Source organism: Equus asinus, unplaced genomic scaffold (assembly GCF_041296235.1).
Source record: "Equus asinus isolate D_3611 breed Donkey unplaced genomic scaffold, EquAss-T2T_v2 contig_1, whole genome shotgun sequence".
In the NCBI taxonomy this organism is placed as follows: Eukaryota; Metazoa; Chordata; class Mammalia; order Perissodactyla; family Equidae; genus Equus; species Equus asinus.
This window is the reverse complement of record NW_027224738.1, coordinates 338,031-364,651: the sequence shown is the minus strand read 5'-3', so window position 1 is coordinate 364,651 and position 26,621 is coordinate 338,031. Positions and strand designations below refer to the sequence as shown.

The window sequence follows — 26,621 nt, the reverse complement described above, 5'->3', positions numbered from 1 at the left end:
ATTTATGTTCACTACATGTTAGTCATTACGTTAACTACCATTACTCTTCAGCACATGTGAGGATTCTTTCTGGATGCCCAGGATGGAGACCTGGAGACTAACGTGGTGGTCATCCTGGTGGTGGTCACCTTACTTTAGGAAGAAAGGCCTTGATCATCAGGTACATGCTGCGGACGTTAAGATTCATTGAGAAGTCCCAGTCTTTCTCCTCACAGTCCAGGATGGTTCCATGATGAACAAAACTGGAAGAGTAATTAAACAATGGGGAAAAATTATCATTAAAAACGATTTCTATTCCACTTCCTTTTCATTTTTATTTTCATTTATTGACTTAGACCATTGTCCCTTCCCTAACCAAGACTTTTAACAATTCAAACATAGTATCACTTGGTACATTAGGTAAGTAAGTGTCTCAACAACTTAAGGTAAAAAATTCATTATTTGAAAACAAGATCCTTCTTTTAAAAGAAGGCGGCAAGTGTCTGGAGCCCCCAAACATAAGAAGCTCTATACCAAATGCACAGGAAATATCAACGCCATTACAAACAACCGAGGACACTTGCCCCAGTGGACTCTGATTTCAAGAGCAGCAGTGCCCTCAGGTGGCAAGAACTTATCATTCTCAAGGGAAATCAAAGTTGCAGGGAAAACAAGTATCTCACCATCTCAGGGCAGCAAAGTAATATCGCTACTGTACAGTTCTGACATACTGAGTAAACAAAGCAGAACAAAAGAAAACCCTCAAAATAGCCTTTGCTATTTTCCAAGTCACATTTCCTCAAGGAAGCTTTATAACAATGGGGTCCTAATTGATTTCACTGTCCCCTGGACCAAAATTATGTAATTACTTATAAAATATTGTCAGTTGTGATTCCCATGTACCACTGTACTTCCAGTTCAATCAAATGACAGCAAGAACCACATGCTATATTTCTATATCCCTTACTTTGCTGAAAATTTAATAGATGCTCAAAAAATAATTTTGCTAGTTGATTTTTTCATGGTTCTGAATATATTCTTCTATGAAAGATGAGCAGATTATTTATAAAATAGATAATCATAAATTGTTGCTTTAATTTCCATACATTGTAACACATGATAAACTATGAATAGACAGACTTTTTTCATACTGAAACATGATTAGGAAGAATCATAAAAATACATAAGAAGGCTCTAGGATTTTTCTATCAATGCCACAGTATAAACGTTAACACCACACAAGAAAAGTGGAACATCAGACTCTATCTACTTAGTCCTGCGTAAGCCTCAACTGTCCTCATCTCTACTGTCATGCCTGAAAAGGGAGAGTGAGCACAAGCACTAGCTGCTCCACATGGGGCTGCTCCAGCTCCAGTCTCTCATCCTTCAAGCATGGTTCAGCAAGTTTGGTACTACTCTATCAAGTTCAATTAAGCCATTCTCTTTGTGCTGTATATAAAGCAACAGAGTGAAACTTCTTTTGCTGGGATTAATTGTCCTAATAAGAAATGCTGCGCTTGGGAGGTAGAAAGAACTTGCCAGAATGTTGTGCCAACAAATGGGGAACATTCGCATTTCAATAAACTGAGTACTCAGTTTTTGGCAGATATACTTTGCCTTAAAGACACTCCTGGAAAACAGTTTTTGATTTTATTTTATAAGTCTTAGTGGAACATCAGTGACAAGTCCACTGGTGTGAGCCTGTCCCCAGCCTTAGGTAGATCAACAGCGTTGGATTGGTAGCAGTTGTCTTGAGTATCCTTAAGTGCCTTTAGGCCCCAAGCACATGTCAACTTCTATGGCTGTTTTACTTGCTGAATCTTACTTGTAACAAAAATTCTGTCCAAAATCCAGCTTTATTTTCTAAGGAATATATTAGGGTTCACAAAGAATAATTTGGCCATATTATCAAATTTCTTTTAATAAAAGACATAGAAAACTTTCTGTGAGGAGAATGAAATTAAAAAGTTATGAATTACCCAGCAACATTAAAGAGAATGTCAACTCTCTCAATTTCATTGGCAAACTCATCAATTTGGCTTTTTTTTTGTGACATCCAGGACTCGAGTCTGAATACCTGAAACATAAAACAAGGGAAATTATTTACTTATACCCATAAAAAATGTTTAGTCTTGTAGATGTAGCTGCTTTGAAGTACAAAGATTACAGTATCTGTCCATTTTGCCTTCATAGGATTGTTGACCATTGGTAGGGTCTTAAGAATCTTAAGAATCTCATTAATAAAAATCTTAAAATCCTCCCCATCCTGAACTCCCAATAACACACCTCTCTTTCCCTCCCTTTCTCTTCACTCTCTAAATTGAATACTAAAGGCCTTTTCTGAGAAAAGACTTTACAGTGAAGTATGATCTATATTAGATGCTTCTCAGTGAGCCAGCAGTAATAACAGAGCGCAGGCTTGCTCTTTCCCCAGAGGTGAGTCACTGCCCCAGGAACACTGAATCCTATCTGAGTGAGGGGTAGGGAAGGGCAGGGCAGTGAGACAGGAGACTGCTTCCATTTGTGCACTTTACCTTCATGTCAATTCCATTATTTATTGGAAACAACTTTGTCAGTCAAGGGTATAATCACTTATTTCTGCACTAAATTGCAAGGAGAAGAAATGAGGGGCCAGGAGAAGGGATGAAACACTTGAAAGCTAGACATGAGAGATCCAGCATTGGATCTCAGAGACACACTGTAATAGTTACTAAAAAACCCCAAACATTCTCTAATAAAAGAAAGTCACTATTTTAATGTTTTTAAAAAAAATATGGTTTATTATTCTTTTATAGATATAGAAAGAAAAGATTATAAACATAGAAAAGGAGAGAAAGGGGAGAAAGTTTTGGGAGGACTTTCTTCCCTTAGTACTTTTTCAGTACAACAGCGTTTTTCTGACTTGGAGTTAAAATTCCCTATTATTAAAATTAAATAATTTTCCAATAATAAATAAACAATCCAATAATTAAAATAGCATAGTCTAATTCCGTTCATGAATTCAATGTGCTAATTTGCATTTGATTATATAACCTGTTCTATTTTGCTGGAAGAATTAACTTTCAAATGAGCTGTCTGTTCTGATTTCTTTCAGAGGAACTCTAGTTGAAGTCCTTTGATGCTGGAGTTGAGTTCAGTGTGGTGCAGTAAGGGGTGATACACAGCGAAATAATTTGCATAATCTCTTAGGGTTTCTGATCATATGTGACTTTAGGGCTGAGCTGTCTCCAATATGGTAGCCACCAGGCACATGTGGCTACTAAGCACTTGAAATGCAGCTAGTCAGAACTGAAATGCGCTGTAAGTGTACAACACACGTGAATTTAAAAGATTTAGTATGAAAAAAGAATGTAAAATATTCCATAAATTTTTTTATATTGAGTATGTTAAAATGGTATTTTAGATATATTTAGTTAAATAAAATACATTACTAAAATTAATTTTCATCTGTTTCTTTTTACTTTTTAAATGTAGCCACAGGAAATTTAAATCACACACGTGGTTCACATCATTTTCCTACTGGACAGCACTGTGCTGAGTAGGGCACAGAAGTGAAAGTTGTCATTAAAAGTTAACGCAACAACTGTTAAATTTCACATACAACTTTGTAATTAGGTACTGAATCCTTCAACATGCTGGATAAAAAAAATTTTAAGTATACAACTTTTATATATTTAAGTATACAGATTTTTGTCTGTAGGTTCACAGAATATAGATTTGATATCAAAGAATCAGGCTCTAAGAAGAAGGCCGGTGGAGCTGACCAGCCAAGTAATTTTCTTTCAGCAGACGAGTACTGTTTTTTATAATACCTTATGGACTCTGAATCCCAAGTTCAAGCTGCTGAGTTGCTTACCCGGGTACTTTTCCAGTTCTTGAAGTTTGGACTCATTGATATCTGTGGCTATGACTTGGGCACCTTCTCTTGCAAAAGCCTGGAAGACAACACACAAATGAATCCTTTGTTTACTTGGTTAAGCTGCTCTCATGAATAGAAAATCCTTTAGCCTTTTCTCCCTTTATCTTATTTTCATTGTTTTCCTTATTCATGGGTGGAATTTCAAACTATCTAGTCTCGCTTCGCCCTTCCCTTTGTTATTTTTATCATTAATTAGTACAACATGACATACATTGTGCTTGTCATCTGACTTTGTCCCTTTTAGTAACATCAAATACAATAGTGTTTTTAAAAAACTAGGATTCTGTTATTAACACCTCTCAAAATACTACTATTCTGTGATTTGACAGCCTTTATTCCATTTCTGAGCAGGTGACTAAACCCAAAATAATGAGAAAAATGGGTTATTTCAACACTTTTCCTCCTAAGAGTATACTAGTGTATTTACAAATATCAAACTAATCCTACCGTTACAGTTAAGCTGCATTATTAGCTCAAGTGAGGACTATAATGTGCAAGAAGCTGCTATAAATTACAAGGTAAAGGTAACCTGATAGTCTTAGAACTCTGGAGTCCTATGTCTGAACTGAGGTGATTTCAGAGGGCTATGTACTCCTTTAGGCCCGCTGTAACAAATTTATTACAGTGCAGAGAAACTGAGGCAAAGAAATAAGTTCTCAGCGTCAAAAGTTATGAGACGTCACATAATAAATATGTGAGGTAAGCCTTGCTTCATCTGCCTGGGATCAAGAGTAGCAACTTTTATTTTTGTAACTTAAGACAACAGAAGCACAAAAGCCAATAAAAAAAAGAAGTAGAGCAGAATTAAACAGCCATGGGATCTGTCCACGTGATTCAACACCTCCAAAGGCAGGAAGCAAACAGAGATAGTAACTTACTATGGCAGTGGCCCGGCCGATCCCCTGAGCAGCAGCTGTCAGGACGATGACCTTCCCATCAAGTCGACCCATAACGGAACCTGCGGTTTAATCTACAGACACGTGTATTTAATGGCATGCACTGTAGACATGGTCCTATGCAGTAACATCTAGAATGAATGGTTCAATGTACTCCTTTAAGAACCTGAAGATGGCACCTCAGCACAAATATTCCCACCATGAGAATTCTCCAAGAGCGCCCACTCTAGATACCTAGCTTTGTACATCAAAACCATTTGGCACAGCCCACTCAACTGATACTCAGTAAGAGACAGACATTGGACTTGACCCACCTTTCGGTTTTTTGAGAACCCAATGCTGATCCAGAAGGGGTGGAGTCCTCCCCTCCCCATCCTGCCCGCTGTGCCCGCACGCACTGCTATGCCACTGGGCATGTCCTTCCTGCTTTCTGTCCTGTAAACTTCCGTTGGGTTTGCACCATCAATCATTTCTAGTTTGTTTATTTATATTCTTATTTTTGCAGGGGAAGATTCGCCCTAAGCTAACATTGAACCAGGAGGCTGAAGTGGAGTGCACCAAACTTTAACCACTAAGCCATCAGGGCTGGCTCTCATCTGTGGTTTTTCCTTGTCCCTTGGAAAGATTTCACCATCGGCCTCAGAAAGTCACTGAACAAAAGAACCGGAAAATCAAATCATGTCCAATACCCCCATTTTACAGATGAGGAAACTGATGTGGCCTGGTCCAGGTGAGAGAGACAGACGAAACGCAGGCCTCCCCATAACGCTGCCGATCCTCTTCTCAAGCTTAAGCCGGCGGGAGTTAACGCTTTAACAGCCACAGTCAGTCACTTCTGACAGGCAGGACTGAGACACTGTGACCTGGGGAAAGGTGGCGTGCATCAGGTCTGATCAGTGCCGACTGCAGGGCGCGCGGAACGGCTAGTGCTGAGGTCGGGGTGGCGAGGAGTCAAACGATGATCAAATGAGGTGGTCTTCAAGGAGCCAGGCTCTCTCCCCCATCCTGCTGTTCTCAACGTGTGCCTCTGACCTCGCGCCAAGTCACAACATGGCTGCTATGTCCCAAGGCACCATATCCGCATCCGCGTCAAAAAACACCAAGGGAAGGAGCAAAAGCCAAAGGTCTTTCTACCCAAGAAGGAAGGCCTGCTCAGAACCCCGGCCCACGTTTCACCCGCCAGCCCTAGCAGCCGCGGGGGCCGGCGTGTGGGGGCGCCGTCTTCCCCCCTCAGGATGGGAAAGGCAGGGAAGCGAGCTGGGAGGGCGTTGAGCGAACGCACTCAAGCAGCACGCGCGCACACACACCGCGCCCGAGAAGGCGCAGGCGGCTTCTCCAGCCTGGGCCCCGAAGCCCTTTCCTCCCGAGCCCCACTCCGTCCTCCTCAGCCACGCGCGGCTCCGCCCGCCGGGGGCGCTCACGCGGGCAGGCGTCAGGCAAGCGGGGGCGGGAGGGCCGGGGGCGGGGGGGGGGCGTCAGGAAGGCGTGGGCGGACGCGCCGGGGGGGGGTGTCAGGCAGGCGGGGGCGGGCGCGCTGGGGGAGGCGGGGCGCGGGGCGAAGGCCCGAGGTGCGGCCGGGTCCCGCGCGCTCCTTCCCGCGTCCCAGCCGGCGTCGCACCCGGGCCTCCCACCGGCCATCCCAGCGGGCCTCGTGTCGCCCGGACGCCTGCCGTCCAGCCCTCGGCCGCCCGGGGCCCGCGGCGTCCACGCGCGGACAGGCGGCGGGCGTTCCAGGGGGTGCCCCGCCGTCCCCGCCCCTGCCCGGGCGCTCGCTCCCTCTGCTCCCAGCGCTGCCCCGAGCTGCCGGCGCCCGACTCCGGGACCAGCTCGCCGCTGCCCGAGGCGCTCCGACCGCGGCCGCCCTCGCCAGCCACCAAGAAGCCCAGCCACTCTGAGGCAACGAAATTTTCACTGGTTTTCCCCCTTCTTACACGAGAGGTTCATACTCACTTTAAACTTGGGGAGAGTTGAGATATTTTCAGTATGTACTTTAGGAATGAGAGACTCCAGGAACCTTTACCCACCCCCAGTCCTGAGCGTGCGGATCAAACGCTGTGACTTGAGACCGTGCGCCCCGCGGCTCTGGGCGCCGGGCTCCGGGCGGCCTCCCCGCCTTTCTGGGCCCGGAGTTTGGAGCCGAAGGTTTACTGTTAGGTCAACTGCACTGCCACGCTAAAACAGAGTTTTTGGGAAAATGAGTTGCAAACATAGACTGAAATGGTAAAATCCAATATGAAAAGCAAACTTGATGGCTTTCTTACTGTAAACACTGGAATCAAAGTGTTAATTTTTCATTATCAGAGACAGAGCATTTTCAGGAATTCTGTCTTCGTGAGCCCGGAAGAAAAATGTTCACTTAAAACACTGAAAAATCCTCTCTTCTTTGGTTATTTTGAAAAACTTAAGATACCAGACTTCCAAATGCATCCTTATCCTGATCTAACTGCTAAGATTTCCTGAAATAAGTAACGTGCAGAGCAAAGCAACATCTAAAAATTAAACATCTCCTTTTCCCAGTCCATTTAAAGTTTCATTGAAAAAATACCAGGAAATCTTACTTTAGAGTAGCAGCAGGTGGATGGCGTCCTCCAGGTCACTGCGCGAGCGGCAAACGGAGACCGACCTTCGTGCAGACAAGTCAGGCGCTTAATGATGAATGCTGGGATGTGTAGTTCAGGTTTCTTCCGAGTTTGCTGGTTCTGTTTCCTTGAGTTTTTAAGGATTCGCACATTGGTATACTCAATGTGTGTACGTGCTGCCGTCTAGTGGAGCTCAGGTCGAACTGCTAACTCCGAGTAAATGGTGAAAAGCGGAAAAAGCCCCCGCAGCATGCTCAGGACTGGAAACCACTCCCTTGGCTTTGACCCCTCTCAGTCCCTGTCGTTTGTGTCTACTACGTGCCGTTCTGCGGTGTTCAAGATGGAATGAGGCAGAAGTCGCATGTGGAAGACGGCAGAGCCGCGAAACAGAAGGAGCCCAGGTCACTGAAGATACTAGAGCCTTCTCTCCTGGCCCTTGACATGATTGCTGAGAGGGCAGCACACGTTCTCTCGCGTTGAAGGTATGGTTGTGGTTCTCTTGTGACGCGCCGTCTCTTCTAACACTAATACACGCTTAGTGGCGGAATGCAGGCGTCCTGACTGCACTGGCGGTGGCGTCAGGGAGCAGGTTGAGCCTCAGTGGGAGTGTGGAGGCTTCAAGGAAAGAACATGCTGGGTAAGAGCAAAAAGCCAAGTCTGGCTGAAGAGAACAGATACACAAGAAGGAAAAGAAAGGACTGGGTCACGTGAGCCCTCTACACTAGGCTTCGTAACTCCAACTTTCTCAGGCAGGTAACTGAGCAGAGTGAGTGTGTAGGTTGTTTGTGCACGTGCTGTTTAAGTGGCTTCACTCAGCACCCACCCAACTCACTTTCACCTGCCTCCTACACTGTAAGGGTGATAAATAAATGACAAGCAGTAGGCTATATTGGAGGATATGAGGAAGCCATTTGGTTTGAAACTAATTTGACCTGACCTTGTTTTTCCAGAAAGGTCTGTTGAGCATGCATTGTACATCTGCTTTAAACGCTTACAATGTCCCAAAGATAAGAACAATGCCCTTAAAGATAAGGAGGTAGCTTCCCCCCACATCGGCATTTCCTTTAATATGCATCTCTCCCTAAACTAAGGATTAATTATGGACCTGCTGTGCTCACTGTGTGACCACCCACCTTGTGACCACTGACCTCTGACCTGCTGGGCCAGCAAAGCATCTCGCGATAATTGTAAAAGGGATATTCCTGCCATATATGATGGATGCTCTTTGTTCCAAGACTGTGTATAACCACTCGGTACACCCCACTTCTTTGGTGCCCTTCCTTCCTTGGGGGAGGAAGGCCCCAGGCTAGTCCTCAGACCTGACTCATAATAAATTCACCCCAATTTTGATTTGTAGATTGATGTGGATTATTTGTGTCAAGGGGCTGAAAACAAAACTCTCAAATTGCCAGCTTCCTTTGCTGCTAGGGTTGGCCAATGAAATGTGGGCTGGAGTTTCTGAGGAGGCCTTTCTTCTTGGATAGAAAGGCCTTTGGCTTTTGCTCCTTCCTTTTTTTGGGGGGGGGCGGTCCTGGAACGTGGATATGATGCCTTGGGACCTAGCAGCCATTTTGTGACTTGGTCTGAGGTCAGAGGCACACACTAAGGACAATAGGGAAGAAAAGGAACCTAGTTCCTTGAAGACAGGCTTAAGACAAAATCCCTAAACTAACTCCTCTGGACTTCTTATGTGAGAAAAATAAACTTTAGTCACTTTTCAGGTTTTTCGTTCTTGGAGCTAAGTGTATCCGTAACAGTCACAGTGGTTAAGAACAGACTGTGGAGTCAGAAAGATGCAGGTAAGTCCCACATCTTTCCCTCACCAGCTAAGTGAATAAGTTACACAGCTGACCAAACCTGTTTCACGTCTGTAAAATGAAGGTAGGCATAGCACCTACCTCAGGGATGTTGTGAGGAGGAAGGACTTGGCATGTACAATATTTGTTACATTTGTACTTAAAAATGTGAATGATTATTAGAAATCCAATTATAATGGATGGTAAAAATTACCCTTAAAGATTTTTTAAAACCCTGCCCTAGTTTCTGCTTGTGTTCACATAAGGTCTTTGGTAAAACTGTCTCTCATTGCCCCACTGTAGCTTCTAACACTGGGTCTAATGACTGTAATCACACGCAGCTGTGCTCCTTGTGTTCCTAACAACATCTTTCCTTTCTTTTTTTTTATGCTTTTTTTTTGGTGAGGAAGACTGGCCCTGAGTTAACATGTTACCAATCTTCCTCTTTTTTTTTTTCTCCCCAAAGCTCCAGTACATAGGTGTATAGCTTAGTTGTAGGTCATTCTAGCTCTTCTATGTGAGACACTGCTACAGCATGGCTTGATGAGCGGTGGTAGGTCCACGCTCAGGATCTGAACCAGTGAACCCCACGCCACCAAAGCAGAACATGCGAACTTAACCACTTGGCCATGGGGCCAGCGCCAATACCTTTCCTTTGACTTTTGAGGATTTTGGAATAGACTTTTTATGAATATGAGAGTTCCCTAATCAAGGCCAACTCAGGTACCTCTTTCTCGATGCAGCTGTCTTCAGCCTCCCTTTATTCACAGATCTTCAACAATTATGCTTACTCTACGGCCGCCTAAGTCACATGGTATTGCAGATATTTGCTTACCCCTCTGTATAGTCAGTGGACTAAATTTGTTTAAGGTTAGGGACCATATCTTTTTCACCCTTACATTGTGATCAGCTCATATTAAAAGTATGAGTTATTTGTTTTCCAGCTACAACATGAGTCCCACAAAGGCAGTGCCTTTCGGTGCCTAGACCAGTGATCAGCACACAGTAGAAGGTAGTTAAATATTTGAGTATGAATGGCAGGCTCTCAATAAGTTTCCTGAACATGATTCTGCTAGGCTCTCAAGAAAATGTTTCCTATGAACAATACTGTATTTTGTCTTCTCTGGTCCTGACTTGACTTTTCAGATTTTAGTGTTGTCTGACCATCTTATTGCTTTTTAACATTCTCGCAAGTTTCCATTGCTAACTTTCATCATTGTTCCTTCACAATCTTTCATCATGACACTGAAACTCAGGTCATAAGAGTTAAGCAACATTCTGAGGGAGACATCAGCAAGACGGAGGAATACAAAGTCCCGGCTCTTTTTCCCTGACAGAGACACTGTCGTAACAGCAATACATGGACCAAAGTATCTTTGTGAGAACTTCAGAAGCCAGGTAAGAAGTTGCAGTCCCCTGGGTAAGGGCAAAGCTAACAACTTCCACCCTGAAACTAGGCAGAAGAGCCCTTTCATTTTCCCTGCGACCACCTCTCCCCCAAGCCAGCACAGCTCACCCCTGCTTACAGCTCCTCCATCGTGAGGAGCAGGGGAAAGAAAAGAGAGGAAAATTCAGTCACAGTTCCGTCTTTTTGGAGAGCTGCCTGAAGGACTGGTTTCTGTCTCACTTGACCCGAACTGCTGATGGAACTGGCATGGTCTGGCACCAGACAGAGCCTAGCGTGGCTCAGCACCATCAGGAGTAGGTGCCCAACTCGAAGCTTCATCCTCGGGAGGGAGGGAGGGAGGAGAGCAGAGCGTGTGTCTTATGTGCCAGCGTTTTGGAGGGCTGCCATTGGGACTGGTTTCTATCTCACCTGATTTGGGGTGCTGATGGGAGCTGACGTAATTTGGATGCCTGGGGGCCAATGAGAACAAAGGAGAGTGGGGTGGCTTCCTGCTGCAGCACCAAAGAAGCTGCAGTACTACAGACAGATATTAGAGGGAGCAAGAGATTATGAGCTCCTGAAAAAGAAACTGGCAAACCTCTCTAATTGGCAAATCACATACACAAGCCTAGAGAGTCACACCTGCCCAAAAGCTTTCAGAGGGCCCACAGTCTATAACTGGGCTGACTGATGAAGGTCTTCCCCTGTATGAAGCAGCCCACAAAGACTGGAAGAGGTGGCTATTTTTCAAATGCATAAAAGTCAGCAAAAAAATCAAAAGGCACACAAAGAAACAGAGAAACATGATGCAATCAAAGAAACAAACTAAATCTCCAGAAACCCACTCCAAAGAAATGGTGACCTATGAGCAAATACCTGACAAACACTTGAAAATAATAGTTTTAAGGAAGCTCAATGATCTACAAGAGAACACCAATAGACAGCTAAATGAAATCAGGAAAATGATGCACAAACAAAATGAGAATATTAAAGAGATGGAAACTATAAAAAAGGACCAAACAGAAATTCTGGAGCTGAAGAATACAAATAACTAAAATGAAAAATTCACAGAGGGGTTCAATAGCAGACTTGATCAAGCAGAAGAATCAATAAGTTGAAACCAGGTCATATGAAATTACTCAGAGAAGAAAAAAGAAAAAAGAATAAAGAAAAGTGAAGAGAGCCTAAGGTACTTATGGGACATCAGCAAGTGGACCAATATATGCATCATGGAACTTCCAGAAGGAAAGAGAAAGGGACAAAAGATTTATTTGAGGAAATAATGGCCAAAAACTTCCCAAATCTGAGGAATGAAAGATATCCAAATTCAAGAGTTAAGCAACATTCTACTAGACTGGATATCTGAAGACTGATCTTATATATATATATAATTTCTATTGAGTTCATAAGAGTTGACATCATTGTGAAATTTCAGTTGTACATTGTTTCTTGTCTGTCACCACGTAAGTGTTCTCCTTCACCCCCTATGCCCACCCCTCACCCCCCTTCCCCTGGTAACCACTGAACTGTTTTCTTTGTCCATGTGTTTGTTTATATTGCACATGTGAGTGAAATCATCTGGTGTTTGTCTTTTTCAGTCTTACTTCCCTTAGCATAATTCCCTCCAGGTCCTTCCATGTTGTTGCAAATGGGATGGATCCGTCTTCTTTTAATGGCTGAGTAGTATTCCATTGTATATATACCACATCATCTTTATCCAATCATTGGTCAATGGGCACTTGGGTTGCTTCCAGGTCTTGGCTATTGTGGATAGTGCTGCTATCAACACAGGGGTGCATATGTTCTTTGGATTATTGATTGCAAGTTGTTTAGGTAGATACCCAGTAATGGAATAACTGGATATGGTATTTCTATTTTTAGTTTTCTGAGGAACCTCCATCTTGTTTTCCATAGTGGCTATACCAGTTTGCAGTCCCACCAGCAGTGTATGAGGGTTCCCTTTTCTCCACACCCTCTCCAACTTTTGTTATTTTTAGTCTTAGTGATTATAGCCATTTAAACAGGTGTAAGGTGGTATCTTAGTGTAGTTTTGATTTGCATTTCCCTGATGATTAGTGATGTTGAACATCTTTTCATGTGTTTCTTGGCCATCTGTATATCTTCTTTGGAAAAATGTTCATATCCCCTGCTCATTTTTTGATTGTGCTGTCTTTTTGTTGTTCAGTTGTGTGAATTCCTTATATATTATGGAGATTAACTCCTTGTCAGATATATGATTTGCAAATATTTTCTCCCACTTGGTGGGCTGTCTTTTTGTTTTGATCCTAGTTTCTTTTGCCTTGCAGAAGCTCTTTAGTCTGATGAAGTCCCACTTATTTTTTTCTTCTGTTTCCCTTGTCTGAGAAGACCTGGTATTCAAAAAGATCCTTTTAAGTTTGATGTCAGTGAGTCTACTACCTATATTTTCTTCTAGGAGTTTTATGGTTTCAGGACTTATCTTCAAGTCTTTGATCCATTTTATTTTTGTGTATGGCATGAGATAATGGTCTACTTTCATTCTTTTGCATGTGGCTGTCCAGTTTTCCCAACACCATTTGTTGAAAATACTTTCCTTTCTCCATTGTATGTTCCCAGCTCCTTTGTCAAAGATTAGCTGTCCATAGATGTGTGGTTTTCCTTCTGGGCTTTCAGTTCTGTTCCACTGATCTGTGTGTCTGTTTTTGTACCAGTACCATGTCATTTTGATCACTATGGCTTTGTAGTACACTTTGAAGTCAGGGATGGTGGTACCTCCAGCTTTGTTCTTTTTTCTCAGGATTGCTTTAGCAATTTGGCGTCTTTGGTTGCCCCATATGAATTTTAGGATTCTCTGTTCTGTTTCCATGAAGAATGTCATTGGGATTCTGATTGGGATTGCATTACATCTGTAGATTGCTTTGGGTAGTATGGACATTTTAACCGTGTTTATTCTTCCAATCCATGTGCGTGGAATCTCTTTCCATCTCTTTATGTCATCATCTATTTTTAAGACTGATTATATTTTTAATGGCCTTAAAGTCGTTTTATTACCCAGGTGAACATACCTACTACTTTGCAATACTCTTATTCAGTGGAGGAGTGAACATCGTAGAGAATCAACCTGCAGCTCTGTAATCATGTCTGGTTTGGGTGCAGAGGAGAAACCAAACTCCCAAGGGACAGGCCTGAGGGACAGCGTTATAGGAAGGCACAGTTTCACTTCACCCTAGTGAACCTGTGACAGTGTGTTAAGGTAAGGGAAATAACCAATTCATAGACTTTAACAGTGATGGCTATGATACAATTAATAATCTCTCCCTTTGAATAAGTCTTCTTACCAAAGAGCCAAGAATGCCTTGAAATCACTAACTCTGTTCTAAACCTTATGCAACTTGCTGTTTTATATGGTTTTTCAAAGTCATATGATATAAAAGTACTATCAGATACTCTCTAAAACCACAGTTCTTAACCTCTTATAGAGTAACAGACCTCTCAGAGAGTATGTTATAAGAAAGTAGGGACCCTAGTATCCTAGAAAACTGAATCCACACACAAAAGATAAAATTTCAGAGGTTTTACAGATTGTGTGAAGCCCATCCATAGATGCTTTATGTGTTGCGGGGAGCCCAGGTTTAGGAATTTTGTTAATTAAATGATGCTTTAATTTATGTATTATCTAAGTCACATGTGGATTACGAGATTAATGAAAATGTATACATTTTATGTATACACGGAAAGACTGGAAATTTCCTTCAATAACTTTATTCTTCACAAAATATATAAATAAATAAAACAATTCAACTTCTAAAGTATTACCACATTCAGGAAGAAGGCAGTCTATCACCATTCTAAATGACTGGAATGCCTCAATTTCTAATGGCAAAGTGCAAACTGAATTGAAATTAAGTTGGACTGTGACATCATTGCCAGGGATAGAAAAATAAAGTAACAAATACAGTCATTTCTAAATAAGGAACACTAGGCCCCTAGAAAAGTGACAGCAGAGTTTACTGAGTCTTGCACTCGGGCACAGCTTGTCCTGAGGAGGCGTGCCAAGGGCCTGGCTGAGGATCCACACTCTCTGCTCCAGCAGTTTGTTCTTCTGAGAAAAAAATGGAAAGCAAAAGTCATCTTATTAAAAAACACGTTTGGTTGCAACACAACATACAGCTTATATACAGTTTACCTTACAGCTGAGGTAATGTTTTCAAATTGATAACCCATTATGTTCTCCTGCTGTTCTTTAACATCTTTCAACGGCTTCCTCTAGCATGCTCCCAGGATGAAGTAAAAATTCCTCTCCACAACCCACAAAGTCCTGCGCATCTGGCTCTTCTCTCTCTGGCTTCACCGACTTCACCCAGAGGAACCTGTGTGCACTGCGCTCTGGCCACACGTGGTTTTCCAACCCTTCCCCTGGTTACGGTCTCTCCCAGCTGGGCCGACCCTGTTCCCTCTGCCTGAATCGCCTTCCCCTCCCCTCTTTCTTAAGCTAACTCACCTTAACCTGTTAGATCTCAGTCCCCTTCTTCAAGGAAGACTTCCTTATGTTCCTAAAACAACCTATTAAAAACTCATAGGCTTTTGAACTCTAGAACTGTACCTTTTTTGACTACTTGATCACCGTCTATACCCACTAGACTGTGAACTCCAGGAAGGCAGGGGCCATATCTGGTTTGGTTATCAATGTACCATCAGGGTGCAATATGTGACACATAGGTGGAGACCAAAAATTTCTGTTCATTGAATGAATATGTAAATGATATAAGTCTATGATCTGGCTTGTGTAAAATGAATATAATGCTACTGGAAATACTGGCCCATTGAATTGATAAGAAGGTCTTTTGCAGTAAAAGTAGTTATGTTTGTAGGATGGTGTCTCTCTGTGTCCTCGAGAGCTGCTTGTCTATCTGAGGGAAAAGTTGAAGGTTCAGGAGGCAGAATAAGACTTCCCTCGGGGTAAAAAGTGATTTCACTTCAGTGCTGTGCTTTGGAGAAACTTCTCACAGAGACAGCAAATGACATCTCTGCAGTGCAGCTTCTCCATGACATCTTCTCTTGTCTAAACTTGCCCTTTGGGGCCACAGGTGACAAATGAGTTCCAACCGTTATCCCCGATCCCCAAGTAACCAGTATATTTACCCACCTGGGCGGAGGCCTAGACTTGAGTTATCAAAATAGCGAACTGGGTGAGGTGCTGGGAAAGACTTTGATCGGCCATCAAAAAACCAAGATTTCGGTGAGTCCTTTGGCACAGGATCTTGTAAATTCCGTTCCTTGCATTGAGAAGGCGTATGCTGTCTCTCTTGAGAAGCTGGTCCGGTCGCTTTAGGAGACTTTGGAGAATTCTCACAAGTCACTTCTTTGTGAGCTTCTCTTTTAAGAGTTCTCTCCTTCCACATTTTGACCTCATTGGAAAGATGATGATTATTGCTTAAATGTGGGGAAAAATAAAAGAGACTGTAAGACTGCTCAATTCCAGAAATATATTCATATTTACATAAAATTTTTTTTCTTAATTGTGGTAAAATATATGTGACATATAATTTACCATTTTATCATATTTACATTTTAATTTCAACCTAATGCTTCCTAAGTTTGGATTATTTCCACAGTTCAGAAAATGAAATGAGGTCAATATAAATTGAAAAATTGTACTAAATCTCCGTGATCACAGAATCTTGAAAAGTATGATATTAGGTTTCAAATGAATCAGTGATGTCGTCCAGCATGGTTTATCTACTGATACTCTGTGGCAATAATTTGATAAGTTAGTCTTCTGGATGGATGAATCTTTAATGTACCTTTGTTATTTTAAAAGATATATTACACTGTGCTTTTCTGGATTACTTATAGTGTTGCTTCCCACAGGAAATGCTGCCTGCATTTATTCACTCCTTCAGAGAAGCCTGGGAAGCAATCCTAGGCCCTGCTCTCCTTTCTTTGATCAGTCAGCCAAGTGTGTTGATACAACCTCACACTTTTGGGTTCCCCCCCATTCTGCTCTAGCAGCTAGAGACGCCGTATGAGCTCATTAGGCCCCAGCTTAAAATCCTCCAGTGGTGGTAATCCTCCCGTTACATTTAGGAGACCACCCCAGCTGCCTCAGAATGACCTGCAATGTGTAATCTGGACCAGTGGCCTCTGGCATCGCATCTTGCACTTACTCTGCCTCATTCTGTATGCTCTGGCCACACTGCATGTCTTTCTGTTCCACTTTCCTCTTTGACTCAAAGCCTGTGCACATGCTGTTCCCTCAGCCTAGAAGGCTTAGCCATCTCTACTGTCATCAAGCCTAACTGCTACTCATTTTCAGATCTACTCTTACATATTAGTTTCTTGATCACCGCCCCTCCCCACATCTAGATAAGGTCTGATCCCTCTGTTGGACCCTTTCATAATGTCCTGTTTGCTTTTTTTGTTGTTTAATAGCCTCACACAGAACAGTAGCTATTTGCATATTTATTTAATGCCTATTTTTCTTCTATTGCATCATTAGTAAAGATTAGCACAAGATTCTAATCTTTGGTAGAAGCCAATTAATTAAATTTTTTACAACTGTTTATAAAGGTTAATGGGCTACAATAATGGACCTCAGGGATTCTCCTTTGAGTAAAGCCTCACTGACTTGGGCATATTTGTGGCATATTTAAGCTCCCCTCAAAGATCTTGGTTTACTTTTTGGTTCTTGGCTTAGTTAAAAACAGGCTTAGCTAAAATCAGTTGATGGGCCAGCCCTGTGGCCTAGTGGTTAAGTTCCGGGCACTCCACTTTGGCAGCCTGGGTTTGGTTCTCGAGTGTGGACCCACATCACTCTGTTAGTGGCCATGCTGTGCTGGCAGCCCACATACTAAAAATAGAGGAAGATTGGCATGTTAGCTCAGGGCGAATCTTCCTCAGGAAAAAAAAAAGGTCAGTTGATGGATAGCAAACCTCTGGAATGGTGCTACCATATTCTCATTCCTTTTAAAAAAGACACATTACATGAGCTCTAAAAATTACTTCCCCTATATGTGTGAGGGGTTGCCCACTGCAAAAAATATATATGCATGTGTAGGCATCATCCTCTCCCACACGTACCACCATAAGCATAATTCCTGTATCAGGTAAGCAGATCTTACCTTAACAGTTCATTCCATTGCTTTGTTAACTGTTCATTTTGCTGCTTTAACTTAGAAATTTCCTTTTCTAGCCGTATATATTCACTTTTCAAAATAAGAGCTCTTGTGCTTTGTACAATGCCGCTGCCACCCCCACAGGTTAAGGGTTTCCTTGAAGGCTGAGAATCAGTATGTTCTGATATCACTGTGGGAGGCAAACACACAGGCAGGTGATAATTTTAATTATCTCCAAAGTTCACAATAAAGGAAACATTAGTAAGTTCAATAAATCACTATAAAAAACAAAACATCTCAGCACCATCTCCCTGAACGTCATCCTTGACTTCCTCCTCTTCCCTCACCTCCTATGCCAATTCCATCATGGATTCTAAGTATCTGCGGAACCCCTGCTTCTCTCCACCCACTACCTCCACCACCACCACCTGCTAGGATCACTCACGGTGACGGCAGCAGTCGGAGCTGCCCTTCACTGTCTACTCTCGACGCCAGTGGGGTCCCCTGGAGGGCTGCTTCCACCACACAGCGTGTGTGGGGTCCACCCCAAGGCAGTCAATGTGCTCCCAATACTCAACACGTATTTGTTAACTAAATAAACCTTAGACTGCTATTAAAGAATATACTATTCAGTATTTTACACCATATGTGTACAAGTAATGTAAAGAACTGTTTTGTAAATTTTAGGTAAAATTGCATAAAAGTGTGAGGTGCTTAGAAAGTGGAATGATCCACTGGGTCACTGACTGTTTACAAGGGAGGGGCAAGATGAGTGTGGGGAAGACACTCAATGTCCATTTCCTTTTGAATTATTCTGAATTCAGGTATAACACGTACCTGAAAGTCACAAATTAGAAGGAATCATCCTGACCCTTCTCTAACAACAAAAGTTCTATTTTTACCCCTTGAAGTTTTCCAGGTAGGAGCTGCAATTATCCTGCAATGGACACTAGGGCAGTTCAAACTAAACAAGCACCAGACAATGCGTGGACAATAATACACACAAACATCATCTTGCATTTGCCTGACATTTAGAATTTTCAGTGTGCTTTCACACACAACTTTTAGCCTGATCCTTACAAGTCTATATCCAATCTAGAAGGTCAGGCGTTCTCCTCATGATTTCACAGGCTGCTAAGTGAGGGCAGTCAGCTTAGAGAACTGTTCGTGACGTTATTTCGATGCTGGACCCACTACACAAAGCTGCCCCAAGTACTGTTCAGCATTCTCTCTTTTCAAATGAAACATAAGAGACAGAAATATGGGAAAAGATACAGTTTGAGGAATGTATATGCAGAAATTTGATGATTAGATTTGAAAACTGTATCTAAGATAAGTTTCAAAGAGTTTGCCAGTAAGCATCAAGTCTGTATTTTCAGTACCAACAACAAGTAGGATAATATTTACTGTATACTGACTATGTTTTTACAGTGCACATGGTTAAAATCTATTAAGATATGCTTGTGTTTTATTGGGAAGGGTACGTCTACCTTGACAGGTAAGTCATTCTTGTATACTACTGAAGGTATCTTCACTGATATGTAAAGATCTGATAGCGCACAGGTTACATTCATAGTTTTTAAGAATCTATAATGGATAAATAGTTGAGATTACAGGAAACTTAAGGAGGTATCACAGGATAAATATGATCTCAATGAATTCATTTTAAAAATAGTTCTTTATAAATTAGTGATTAACAGGTTTATTCTTGACTGTCATATATATAGTAGCAGTCTTCAAAATGTGTAAGTATACTGAGAAGTAAGATGGAAAAAGATCTGGAAATATCAGCATTTTCTACTTACTTGAAGTATCTTGGGCCTGCTGATTTCGTCTAAGATTTTCTCTCAATAGCCTTATAACTTCTTTTTGATGTTCTACAGTGGCTTTTGTACAAGTAATTCTATTAAGAATAACAACAGAAATATGTAAAAGGCCAGCAACTAATTTTTAATGGAAGAATAAACAGAACTGCTGTCAAGAATTTTCTGATAAGATACATCACATTGATATGATATGCATAAGCAGCAGTAGGTAAGCCCTCACGATACCCCCTGGTATCATGCACTTTATAGCCATAAATAACACCATCAAATTGGAAGTGTTCTGTTTGGCTGCAGGGGCAATTTTTTTTTAACATTGAGAAACCAATTCTTTTAAAATTTCTGAAAGCCCAATAGGTATCATTAACTGGATATTGAGCAAAATTACATTCAGGGGCACCATAAAACAAATAATTGGGTTGTTATCATGAGGTCCTAGAAACCTCTTGAAGGTACAACAATTACCAAAGCGTAAAACCAAAAGCACCTTCCTGTATACACTGTAAGGAAAGCACACTCGACTGCAGCTCTGATCTGAGGTGACACAGTCAGAGGTCACAGTCTGCTCATTGCACCCAGGAGAAAAAGACATTCTGTTAATTATTTGCTTGAGTGTTAATTGGCAATGCTAAATTATGAGACTTTCTGCCTTTCTTAGAGACTGAAAGTATCTGCTGATTCTATTCTATATAAAATTGCTTTGCATTTATTTAAAAAAATTTTTTTCTTTTGAGGAAGATTAGCCCTGAGCTAACATCTGCCACCAATCCTCTTTTTGCTGAGGAGGACTGGCCCTGAGCTAACATCGGTGCCCATCTTCCTCTACTTTATATGTGGGATGCCTACCACAGCATGGCTTGACAGGTGATGTGTAGGTCCACACCTAGGATGGTGAACCCTGGGCCACCGAAGTGGAATGTGCAAACTTAACCACCGTGCCGCTGGGCTGGCCACTAAAATTGCCTTTTTAATGATGCTCCACTAAAACCAACAGTCCTATCAATAGAAGGCTGGTTAGAATGCATGAAGATTCAGAGTGCGACTTTTTGGGCAAAATTAGATATCATCATTAAACATTTATTAAACATTTACAGGAAGAATAAAAAGTGTGAGGAGTCAGAGGTGACATATTAATAAGTGGCAACATTATATTTCTAATTCAGTTTCCTTGACTCTCTGTTTAATGTTCTTTTCATTATGCTATACCACAAAGAACTTTAGGCATGCTATTGTATATGGTACTATACATAAATAAATCAATAAAAAGGGAATATGCTCTTGGGCACTAAGTACTACAATTTAAAAGGAAATAAAACCTTACACAAAAATACAATAGGAAGAACAAATGAAATTAAGAGAACCAACAGAAACCTTAGACAAACTGCTAAAAACACACACACGTTCTTAATATTCACTTTCAAACAAAAAAGGCCATTTTTAAGCTGTTCCTATATGATTGAACAAGAAGTATCCAAAGACATAGTATGTCAGTAATTGATCAGAATTGTGCTTGTTTTCAAAACCTTTGCATACATAATGAGAATTTAATAACTTTAAAATCTGTAGATGTTTGTATTTATTTTATAAAAAGCAATAACAATATCTTAATATATTTTAAATTTATACAGTTTAGAAAGGAAATTTAAGCTACTAAAGTCATATTCAATTAAGACAAAGACATACTCCTTTTCAAACTCCTTGGCATTTCTCATCTTCTCTAGGTCTATTTTCACCAGCTTTGTTTTGAGCTCTTCAATTTCTTCTTTATAGGGCTTAGCTCCTAAAGCAACTTTGTCCTAAAGGTTTTAGAGAAAAGAGAAATAAAGTAATTTTAGAGCAGTTTCAAAGACTTGTTAACTACCTAATATAGTAGGAACATTTTAAAACAGCAAACTCCAAACATATGAAAAGGAGGAAAGGCACAAATTTTAACCCTAAAATGAGTAACAAATAGATATTTGATGTGAAGTACATGTGAAGCTATTGGAAGCTAATGTGTAATTAGAAAACCTATGACTTCTATTTCTTAAAACAAATATTTTTCCCAATTAAAAAACAATATACTTAAACAAAATGAAACAGAAAGGTTGAAACGAATGAAATGGGTAGATAAAGGTAAATCAGGAAAATAAGACGAGATGAACAGTAATATAAATATCAAAGTAGAACTGAATTCAAGGCACAAAATATTATATAACATTATTGGGGATATTCTGTACTCAAGGTTGGTTCAATCTAGCCATACATCTACTTCGACTCAGAAAAAAAATCAGTCATATATACATACAAACATATACAAAAATCTTTTTTAATAAATAGGTTTAACTTTTTAGAGCAATTTTAGGTTTATAGACAAATTGAGCAGAGTACATAGAGTCCCGGTAATACCCGTGTCCTCCCCTAGTTTCTCCTATTATTAACATCTTAGTGTGGTATGATTGTTACAAATGATGAGCCAATATCGATACATTATTAACTGACGTTCACAGTTTACATTAGAGTCTATTGTTTGCATTGTATAGTCCATGGGTTTTGACAAATGTATGACACGTGTTCATCATCACTGTATCATGCAGAATAGTTTCACTGCCCTAAAAATCTCCTGTGCTCCACTTATCCATCCCTCCACCCTCCCCCAGAACCCTTAGTAATCATTGATCTTTTCCTGTTCGCCTAGTTTTGCCTCTTCCAGAATGTCATACAGTATGCAGTGTTTTTAGATGGGCTTTTTAAAATTAGCAATGTGCATTTAAGGTTCCTCCATGTCTTTTGTGGCTTGATGGCTCATTTCTTATTATTGCTGAATAAATCATTCATTTCTTTTATTGCTGTTACCACAGCCATACTATGGATTACTATTATATATTGAATACAAAAATAAACCCATCTAAATAGGGACCCAGAGAGCTCTTCATTCCTCTAGGCGTTACCCCCAGTGCCTATAAAAACATTTGCACACACACGTAGTTAGCAAAGACTAAAAAGATGCAAGCTTCCAAAGCTGAGATGCTCAGCTTAAGAGGGTTGCTGACTAGGTCAGATAAGCCCATTCTGGGAGGAGCCCAGTATTTGCTCAGTCATGGCACCAGTAAAATACCCTGGCTTTCTGGACCAGATGCTGATATCAGGGACTCCTTGAGCATATGACTGGCTGGAGTGGTGTCAGTTTTGTAAGAAACTGCCAAACTCTCTTCTAAAGTGGCTACTGTACCACTTGCATTCCCACCAGCAGTGAGCAAGAGCTCCTGGCCCCACTCCTTGCCAGCATTTAGTGTAGTCAGTGTTCCGGATTTTGGCCATTATATTTTGAGATACAGTGGATGTACAGTGGTATCTCATTGTTTTTTAATTTGCAATTTTCTAATGACATATGATGTGGAGCATCTTTTCATATGCTTATTTGCCATGTGTGTATCTTCTCTGGTGAAGTGTCTGTTCAGATCCATTGCCTATTTTTAAATCAGGCTGTTTGCTTTCTAATTATTGAGTTTTAAGAGTTCTTTGTATATTTTGGATAACAGTTCTTGAAAGATATGTGTTTTGCAAAGATTTTCTTCCAGTCTGTGGCTTGTCTTTCATAGGGCAAACATTTTTAATTTAAATGAAGTCCAGTTTATCAATTTTTTTCCTTCATAGATTATGCTTTTGGTGTTGTATGTAAAAAAATGTCAATGCCAAACCCAAGGTCACCTCGATTTTCTCCTACGTTATCTTCTAGGCATTTTCTAGTTTTGTGTTTTAGATTTAGGTTACAATCAATTGAGTTAATTTTTGTGAAAGGTGTCCAGTTGTTCAGCACCGCTAGTTGATAAGACTATCCTTTTCCATTGAATTGCCTTTGCTCTTTTGTCAAAGATGAACTGACTATATTTGTGTGTATATATTTCTGGGCTCTCTATTTTGTTCCATTGATCTATTCGTATACATTTTGATTTAAAAGTTCAAAGAACTCTAAAAATATTTATTCATTTATGACACCTAAAAGAAAATTTCAATATATTCTAAAAATGGAGAAATTGCAGTAATTTTTTTGCCACAATATAATGAAATAAATTAGTCATATATAACAGTTTTAAAACAATTCTTGAGTAAAAGAAATTGAAATTGGAAATACTCTCTTAGAAATGAAAGACAGTGAGAATTCCTTATTTCAAACACACGACGTGTGCCCAAGCTGCACTCAGAAGCGCTGACAGCCTTAAACATCCTCTAGCCGCCTGAGGAGTCTGAGCGCCTGTGTTCTCAGTGAACAGCACCTGCTCATCCTATTTTAGATGGAGTCTGCTGAGAAACTTTCTTTGCTCTACCAGAAAAAGAATTCCTTTGAGATTCTGATTTGAATTACATTAACTTTAGAAATTAATTTGGGAAAAACTGATGGTTGTACAGTATTTAGGTTACAACCTAGGAAATGGCATATTTCTTATTTTAAACCACATGCTCTCCTATATTTCCTTTTAGAGTTTTGTTGTTCTTTTCATATATGTTGCCTCATTTTTTGTTAAGGTTAGTCACTTGAGCATTTTATATTTTGTGCCAGTTATAAATAAGATCTTTTTTTCCCACTGTGCAGGATGTCCCTAAAGTACTAGCACAGTTTGAATTTTTAACAAATTTACTGCTACTTGATATAAATAATTTGTAAAGATACAACAGAGGAAATGTATCAAGATTTAAACAAAACTGTTAATGAGTCATTTGTTCAAATTACTTTCTTCTATATTCACTTAATAAACCCTACATTATATTGGACAGCTATATCCAGGTGAATTAAAATAGTGGTGAATAGGTTAAAAGTTAATATCTTTGCATTTTACTATGCCAAATCTCGAGTTAAATATACTGTTGCATTTTATAGAATATTTATATAAAATACAGAAACAGATTTTAAAAATTCAAACTGTATAAAGATTTTATGGATACCCTATACTTTGCTTTCTTTCCTCATGGATGCTGTACAATGGCATACTCTATTATATTATCTAAATGGTTACTTTTAGTATGCAGGAAAGATATTCCTCTCTCCATAGACACCTGTACCAATCTATACTGAGTGTGGAGAAATTTGTCGCTTACTCCCTCTTTCTTGAAACACTAGCTTCACTTATATGAAGAAACTGGAACCACTCTGTTGCCCAGACCCCCTTTTCTTTTTCACTCACTGGCTGCTCCATCTCAGTATCATTTGGTTACTCCACATCTCCTCTCCATTATGCTTATGCCCTCGTCCAGTCTCATGATTTTTATATGCTGATGATTCCCCAAACTTAAACCTCTCGCCTATATCTTGCTCAGACTCAGATATTCAATTGCCTAAGTCATATCTCAACTTGGGTGTCCCCAGTGGGCATTTCCAATTCAGCATGTCCAAAACTGAACTTTCCTGGTTTCAAACTTCCTCTTCTGGCAATCTTTCCCATTTCCGTATGTAGCAACTCTATCTTCTTGGCTGCTCAGGCCAAAAACTTTGGAATCATCTCTGACTCCAAGAAATACGAGAGGTACGTGTTTGGCTTTCTCTTTGATAAATTGAATCTAAATATTTTGCAAAAAAAAAAGAAATATGAGAGGAAGAGACATGTGCCACTTCTGGGCCAGAGCCTTTATGAGTACAGATTTTAAGACAATTTTTAGCTTCTCCATCTTGTCCCTTTTCTGTGAGCCTGAGCACGGACAGCTTACAACTGGGCTTTAACCATGCAGATGAAAACAGCACCAAGGAAGTGCTGGAGAAACAAGATGGGAGAAACGGGGGCCTCTGAATGACCATGTGGAAAGGAGCCACTTGCCAAGCTGGAACCCACACTTTTACGTGTGAAATAAGCTTCTGTTTTGTTTGAGCCATTGCATTTTGTGGTTCCCTTTGTTGTAGGAGCTGGCACGTCACTAACAAACACGCCTTCCTGGATTCTATTTTCAAAGGGCAGCCTTTAAAAATTTAAGTCAGACTATATCATTTTGCCAAAATCCTCTGATGACTTCCCATCTCATCCAGAATAAAACCCAAAGTGCTTACAAATAGCTTTCAAGATGCTTTATGATTTGGCTCTCTGCTACTTCTCACCTATTTCCCCTTCTATCCTTGCCCACGCTGCTCAGGAGACGCTGGCTTTCTTGCTGTTTCCTTGGATATCTCAACTACTTCTGTGTTGCGGCCTTCGCATTTGCTACTTCTTTTGCCTAGAAGGCCCTTCCCTACCAGACAGCTCACACCATCACTTCGTCATCTTAATTGTGCGGCTCTCCTCAACTCCCCTTACAAAATCACACTCCTACTCACACCCACTCTCACCCTGCACCTATATACCTCTGTCTGGCTTAATATTTTTCCATTGCACTTCTCACTGTTTAACAAACATATATACTTGTTTATTTTCTGACTTCATGAAGCAGAATGTAAGCCTCTTCAAGGAGGCTTTATTTTTTTTCCATTGCAGTACACATGGCATCTAGAACAATGACCAACACATAGTAGGTATTCAACAAATACTTGTTGAATGAATAAAAATGTGATCATTTAGTTATTTGAAGTATTAAAAAATTACTCTCAAAGATTTTAAAGCTTTACAGTTGATTTTCTTGGTTTTTAGCTATACTAACAATTTCTAAAAACAAAATTAAGATTATTTTCTCTTGCCTCTCTGTTTCATGTCTCATTGAAAGAACCAGAATTTTTAGAACAATGTTAAATAATGAAAAGAGTAGGCATTCTTGGCTTGTTTCTAATTTTGGAATCAAGAGAAGAGACACTGGAGCAGGAACAGTGAACAAAATGCCTATTAGGATCCGACCCAAGTAGCAGAAGAGTGAGAAGTAGCTGTGGCTCAGACGAGGAAGGAAGGCTGTGATGAAGGAGGGTGCGACTTGTGTAACGGCATTCAAGCTCAAAAACATTTCAACTCTGCTCTTTCTAGAGAAAACAGGTTAGATTAAGCCCATAGGCTACCAGGTGGGACTCAATAACAGGGGATTAAGTAGAAAAAAATATAATTTTAAAATGTACTTATCTAACAGAGTATTAAATATTTAGATAAGAAGCATATTTTTTTGAAAAATAAAAAGAAAGTCTCAACAAGAAAAAAACCAACAACTCAATTAAAAAGTGGGCAAAAGATCTGAACAGAGATTTCTGCAAAGAAGATATATGG

The 26,621-nt window shown here is 40.5% G+C and overlaps 1 protein-coding gene and 1 pseudogene across 1 annotated transcript in view; both read right to left on the bottom strand.

The window, feature by feature from the left end:
- LOC139042821 (dehydrogenase/reductase SDR family member 6-like) overlaps positions 1–7,561 on the bottom strand; it is a 28,907-nt pseudogene extending 21,346 nt beyond the window's left edge.
- Positions 7,562–14,281: 6,720 nt separating this feature from the next.
- The window catches only part of LOC123278732 (centromere-associated protein E-like), a 34,678-nt gene continuing 22,338 nt past the window's right edge, over positions 14,282–26,621 (bottom strand). The window contains exons 9-13 of the mRNA XM_070503354.1: positions 21,157–21,269; positions 19,456–19,553; positions 17,657–17,840; positions 15,682–15,968; positions 14,282–14,637 (exon numbers count right to left, since the gene is read on the bottom strand). Of these exons, the coding sequence (XP_070359455.1) occupies positions 14,543–14,637; positions 15,682–15,968; positions 17,657–17,840; positions 19,456–19,553; positions 21,157–21,269 (777 nt within the window). The 3' untranslated portion in view covers positions 14,282–14,542. The remainder of the gene's footprint in view (positions 14,638–15,681; positions 15,969–17,656; positions 17,841–19,455; positions 19,554–21,156; positions 21,270–26,621) is intronic.